This window comes from Sycon ciliatum, chromosome 1 (genome assembly GCF_964019385.1).
Source record: "Sycon ciliatum chromosome 1, ocSycCili1.1, whole genome shotgun sequence".
NCBI classification, from domain to species: domain Eukaryota; kingdom Metazoa; phylum Porifera; class Calcarea; order Leucosolenida; family Sycettidae; genus Sycon; species Sycon ciliatum.
The window spans coordinates 43,129,744-43,136,199 of record NC_088643.1 but is presented as its reverse complement, the minus strand read 5'-3'; the positions used below and the strand labels follow the sequence as shown (position 1 = coordinate 43,136,199).

Below are 6,456 nucleotides of genomic sequence, written 5' to 3'. Positions count from 1 at the left end.
AATCACTCTCTTAGTATTGACTCCCATTGATTTTCGCTATACCTTAGCAGTCAAATATTCCTGCATATTTTACTCCTTAGGGCTATTATTGACTGCTTATATTTGACTGCTTAGGGGTTGCGCAGTTGAACGGTGCCTAGTGCAGCATTGTCACTGCATGAGTAGGTGGTGGTGCAATCATAAAACCGGGATTCATGAGGTTATCGTTCTGAAATTTGAAATATGGACTGTTTGTCGCGATAAATCTAATATTGACTTCGTACTTGGTCAGTATAGGAAATAAAAAACCTCGTAAAAGACCTCGGCTTCGCCTCGGTCTTTTACTCGGCTTTTATTTCCTATATTGACCTCGTCCTCAGTCAATAGTAGATACATACTGCCTACAACTTACAAGAATGAACTCTCATATTTTCATAATCATAACATGGGTTTCATGTGTATATTGGAGATGGAGAATGCAGATGATATTGTCAATAAGTTTAACAACATCTTGACGGAGGCGGCAACTTCCATCCTAGGAACCACCCAGAAGCCCAGAAAGCCATGGATCTCAGATGAATGCCTAAGGCAGTGTGATACGCGCCGACAATTGAGAGGGAGCCGCTTTGGTTCTGCTGCGGCACAGGAAGAGTATCGTGTGGCGAATCGGGAGACGAAGCGGTTAATCCGACGAGACAAAGAAAATTGGCTACAAAATAAATGCAAGTCAATTGAAGATGACATCGCCAACCACAACCCCCACGGAGCATACCAAACTCTGAAGAGTCTATGCAGCAAGAAATCAGGATCAGCAATGCAGGTGATCAAAGCAGCAGACGGATCCACTTTAACGAAAAAGGAAGAAGTAGCTCAGTGGTGGTGTGAGTACGGTGCATCTTTGTACAACGTGGACCTGGACGTAGATGATAAAGTCCTTGACGCAATCGTTACTCCAGCCATGTCAGATAATGCCAACAACAATCCCATTCTGAGGACCGAAGTCGAATACGCTATCAACTCCCTCAAGAACAACAAATCAGCGGGGTTCGATAACATTCCTGGCGAGCTTTTGCGACATGGTGGAGATACGTTGGTGGCTGTTATGCACAGGATTTGTGACCTCGCATGGACGAATGGTAGATGGCCAACATCATGGACAAGGTCCATTCTTGTTCCCATCCCTAAGTCTGGAGACCTTCGACAGTGCCAAAACTACAGGACAGTGGGCCTCATCAGTCATCCGAGCAAAGTGCTACTGAGGATCTTGCTGAAGCGCCTGCAGCCGCAAGTGGAGGGTTTGCTGGCGGACGAGCAAGCAGGGTTCCGGAAGGGAAGAAGCACAGTGGAGCAAATCTTCAACCTCAGAATGTTAATCGAAAAGTACTGTGACCATCAGCAGTCTGTGTATCATTGCTTCATCGATTTCCGTAAGGCCTTTGATAGGGTTTGGCACAAAGCGCTATTCAAGATTATGAGAGCGCATGGCATCGAAGCAAGAATTGTGGACCTGATTGAAGCGCTTTACGCTTCTACTGAAGCTGCCATTGTTGTTGGATCCACTATCACCGACTGGTTCACCACGTCAGTGGGTGTCCGGCAGGGCTGTTTACTCTCGCCTTGTCTGTTCAACGTATTCCTGGAGTACATCATGTCTGACGCTTTGGAGGAGTTTGATGGGTCAGTATGTATCGGCGGCATGTGCGTGACCAACCTACGTTTTGCGGATGATATAGATCTAATCGCATCGTCTGTGGAAGAGCTGATGGACCTGACCGAGCGCGTGGATACGAGTGCAACACGACTAGGCATGCAGATCAATGCTTCCAAGACCACGTCAATGGCAGCGCCGGAGGGCGGTGGTGATCTGGGGTGCATTCAAGTAGGCAATGAGCGAATAGAAGAGGTATCCCAGTTTAAATACTTGGGTGCTGTAATCACGTCGGATGGCAAGTCCGATGTGGAGATAAGAAGACGCTGAGCACCAGGGAAGCAAAAGATCATTGAGCTTCAATTCATTTGGAAATCGCCATCACTTTCTTTGCCTACTAAATTTCGTTTTGTTAGGTCTATTGTGCTAGCGACTGTTTTATACGGATGCCAATCTTGGACATTATCTGCCTCATCAATGAGAAGAATTTCATCCTTCGAGATGAAATGCTTCCGCCGACTCTTAGGAGTAACATACCACGACCGGCGTACCAACCAATCTATCCTGGAAGAAATCAATGACATCATCGGAGCAAGGATGCGGCTAGCGAACGAAGTCAAGAAATTTAAGTTGATGTGGTTTGGCCATGTTACGAGACATGACGTTTTCTCCAAGCCCTTCCTGCAAGGATCAACTCCTGGATCTCGACCGAGAGGAAGGCCCGCGACATCATGGATTTCTAACATTAAAAGTTGGACGGGTCTTCCCTTGCATGCTCTCTCTCATGCAGCACACGATAGAGTTGGATTCAGAGACATCATTCACAATTCTCTCGCTGATTAATGCCTCTACGATCACCTTGTGATTATGAGTTATACATACATACATACATACATACATACATTTATTCTTACAAGCAGTGTTATCGTGTAATAGAATATATCGGTCCTAAGAATGGACTTTGTGTAGCAAAACATGCCAGATTGGTACAAAGTGTATCGCCTGTAGTAATAACATCTGCCCAATAGGCCAATACAGTTCTGAACCGACTCGAATTGCATCATAATGCTGCAAGTGCATCTGTTGTGGTCATGTAACTCATGTTGCTCAGCTACATGGTGAACCTATGCAGGCTATGACCCAGTATGGGACTACTTTGGAAGTACAAGCAACCGCATACACAGCAACACTACGTTGCATGTCTGATGATCTTCCTGGCTATGCGCACATGCATATGATACGTCACACTATATTTATCGCGTGTATAAGAAACATCGGAAATAAGAATAGAAAGTCGTTTTTCAAACACCCACGCTATAAGTATAACCGATACCTACTGTACATGCCATTGTACATGTACTGCAAGTCTTACTCGTGTAGCGCTCATCGCCTACATGATTTGGAAAGAAGAAAACCCAATATAATTTTAAAATAATGCAGTCCGTGGAGGTTTACAATATGGATAAGAATGGTATACCAGGCTGTGTGTAATAACGGGCAACACAGATTACATTTCACACATTTCGACCCTACTGACACTGACTTACAATTTCTTGCTTGCATGCGGTAGACCATGGAGTAGAACTACTCCCTGCTGTAGACTACAGCAAGCAAGAAATTATTATTCTTGATTCTTCTGATTGCTACTTGGTATAAATAAAGAAAATATTAATTTTTCGAAGAAGAAACGAGGACCAAGGAACTACAAGTTACGCTAGAATGTCCACAAACACTGGGCCACCATTACAATCAGCTCATGCAATTGCCAGTTAGGTGTAGAGCGTCAGTACTGTTGTTCAGTGTCGTGTAATGTTATCGCATGAGCTGATTGTAAAGTAACTGGTAGTGTTTGTGGACATTCTAGCGTAACTTACAGTGCCTTGGTCCTCATTTCTTCTTATAAATGAATCCTTGGCTCTCCAGTCTCCACCCGAGTCTAATCATGATTTTTCAATTGCAATCATTGAGTACGAAGTAGTGGTTGCGACTTCGGCGATGATTTGTAAGAAAGGTTTGCTCCCCACACCGGAGCTCGCGCTATTCCGCCGACTTTACTTGACACTTGACTGACTCACGACTGCCATCCAGAGCACACGAGAAGTCCATCGAACCTTCGACTCGGCAAACCTGCAAGAAAGCACCACTCCCTGCTCAATACACAGTGTTTCGGGGAATTCACCCCTCATCAGTTGAGCTTGAGTAGGCTGAGGAAGATTGTGCCTGAAGAGCACCACTTATATAGTGCTCTCCAGGCACAAACATCACCAGGGATACAAACTTACAGAGACGCTCCGCTTCCAGCGCGACAAACACCTCGTGAACACCAGATAGTAGCGTGAGTCAGTGTCGCTCCTGGACGGTGAGACAGACGTCGAGGACCCTCGGTCATTCGCAACGCTGTCACCTCCAAACCAACTAGTCGCAAGCCCGCGCTGGGCACAACAGTACGAAGTAGTGGTTGCGACTTCGGCGATGATTTGTAAGAAAGGTTTGCTCCCCACACCGGAGCTCGCGCTATTCCGCCGACTTTACTTGACACTTGACTGACTCACGACTGCCATCCAGAGCACACGAGAAGTCCAACACTGTGTATTGAGCAGGGAGTGGTGCTTTCTTGCAGGTTTGCCGAGTCGAAGGTTCGATGGACTTCTCGTGTGCTCTGGATGGCAGTCGTGAGTCAGTCAAGTGTCAAGTAAAGTCGGCGGAATAGCGCGAGCTCCGGTGTGGGGAGCAAACCTTTCTTGCAATCATTGAGATCTCTGGAATTCATTTTTAGAAATTCGTAGTACCGGTAATGCCACCAGGAGTCAGGGCTGTTAGGGTCCAAATGAATTTTAATTGGCTACGTACCATAGCGAAGACAAGCTCTAAATGTGCAGCAGTCACGGTGTGCTAAATATAAATAGATTAATAGTCAGCTGTGCTAGCGCGTAAAAATAACCCATTGAATTACAGCATTCAATTTTTGGGGCCGACCAATTCAGTCAGTATCTTATGCTCAAGTGTAAAAAGATAAATGCTATAGCTTCACAACAAGAAAAATTCACGGTCCGCTTGAGGCTTAGTTAGGCTGACTTTTCAGCATCCATAGGAACACCACCACACTGCAACTGAGAACAAAGGTGCAGATGCAGCTCCTAAAGCGGTGGGAGGTGAGTAGATCAGCCCACCAGCAAGCCGCCGTCATAACTATATCCTCAGTCATCAAAATCGAGACTTAAAAAAAAAGACTCTGAATTAAAATTAAATTAAAACCCAAAAGCTAACATACAATTAATTCTGGGTGTTAGCGGCTGTACTTGTAGTTACTGAGCTTCCCTAGGAAAATGGTGGAAATTTACTTTGAAAAAGCTTTTTCATGGCATCTACTGGCGGCATGTTCTTCCTACTTGTAGTTAGACATGTCTAACACCCAAACTACCTAATACCCAAACTACCACAATCTAAGATGCCGCAATTCAATGTAGTTGGATGGCTAGAGTTAAAAGAGGGTCCGCTTTTACTGTATCACCGATTCTATCCAAATGATTCTCCTTTGGACCTCAACTTTGATTTCGCGTTTGAGAACCAAGCAGACTGAGGATTACCAGCGGTGCGGGGTAGGGTTGGGAGCCGTCTTGATTGAACGGCATGCGGCTGGCTGGGAAGAGGTCGCGCAGCAAACTCCTTCATCTTTTCTGGGCCAACTTCCACTCGTTTCGCCTTCTGTTGTTGCTGCACTGACTCCACTTGCCTCAGGAACTGCAGGTCCATTGGCTGCAAATCAACAGATGAGGTTCTCATCGTAGTCTTCATGCCAGGCGTCTCCCTCTTTTGTGGAGCTCTTGTTGTGGAGACCTGGGTCCGCTGCTCCGAAATCGTTTCGACTGATTTGACATCTTCATCATCAATAACGTAGAGGTTGCTCGTGGGATCGGCACCATCTTCGACTTCGTAAATCTGCTCTGATCCCACATAGGCATCCGCTGCTTCTGCCCCTGTTGCACTGTCTGCATTCGCACCAAATTGATCATCAGGACCGTCTTCATTATCATCATCCTCCACCATGTAGATGTTATCAGCTTGGGGTACAATATGAGTTGCTGTAGCACATTGCTTTTCAGGGTCATCTTCTTGTAAACCAACAGGGCTGGCAACATCATTGTTCCTGGCATTTTCTAAATCCAAGTAGAGGTTTTCTCCTGGCTGAGGCAATGTACCATCTGGATTCATGCAAGAACCTTCTGACATAAGCCTCTCTGCTTCCTGCTGTGTACCATCAAGAGCTTCGTAGCTGGCATCGGCAGTAAATATTGGGTTCACACGAACAACAGCTGGCTTCGGTCGTTCTGGTTCCAGCTCGTAATGGTTTGTCGGTTTTCCTCGCTCATCTCCATCGTCATTGTATGCCTTATTGAATACACCACCTGGCTCTGTGTTGCTGATCTTCTGACCTTGTTTCAGGCTTGACGTTGAGTGTCGATTCCAATCTTGCTGGTTCTGAGAGGTTAGGCAACAGACACAGCAGGTAACACAGTTTGCATACCTTACGGAAGAATAGCTCAACTCGGCGCTAGATTCAGCATCTTCATCAATAGTACACCCGTCCCTTGTTTATCAGGGCGGTCCGGGACCGAGCACTGCCCGTAACTTTGAAATGTCCGTAACTCCGAATCACATACATTTTGATGGGGAAATGGACATGGCATATGACATCACTATTTCAACAAAAAGTCACAAAAGAGTAGTACTATTTCCACCGAAACTCGCCCAAAGGGTGCCCGGTGGACCGAAGTGCCAGTAACTCCGGGGTCCGGATAGCCGAGGGTATGAGTGTACTTAGTTTCCCA

The 6,456-nt window shown here is 46.0% G+C and overlaps 1 protein-coding gene across 1 annotated transcript in view; it reads right to left on the bottom strand.

Annotated features, from left to right (window-relative positions):
* Positions 1-4,392: 4,392 nt before the first annotated feature.
* The window catches only part of LOC135827269 (uncharacterized), a 34,804-nt gene continuing 32,740 nt past the window's right edge, over positions 4,393-6,456 (bottom strand). Inside the window, exon 14 of the mRNA XM_065339802.1 lies at positions 4,393-6,106. Within this exon, the coding sequence (XP_065195874.1) occupies positions 5,144-6,106 (963 nt within the window). The 3' untranslated portion in view covers positions 4,393-5,143. The remainder of the gene's footprint in view (positions 6,107-6,456) is intronic.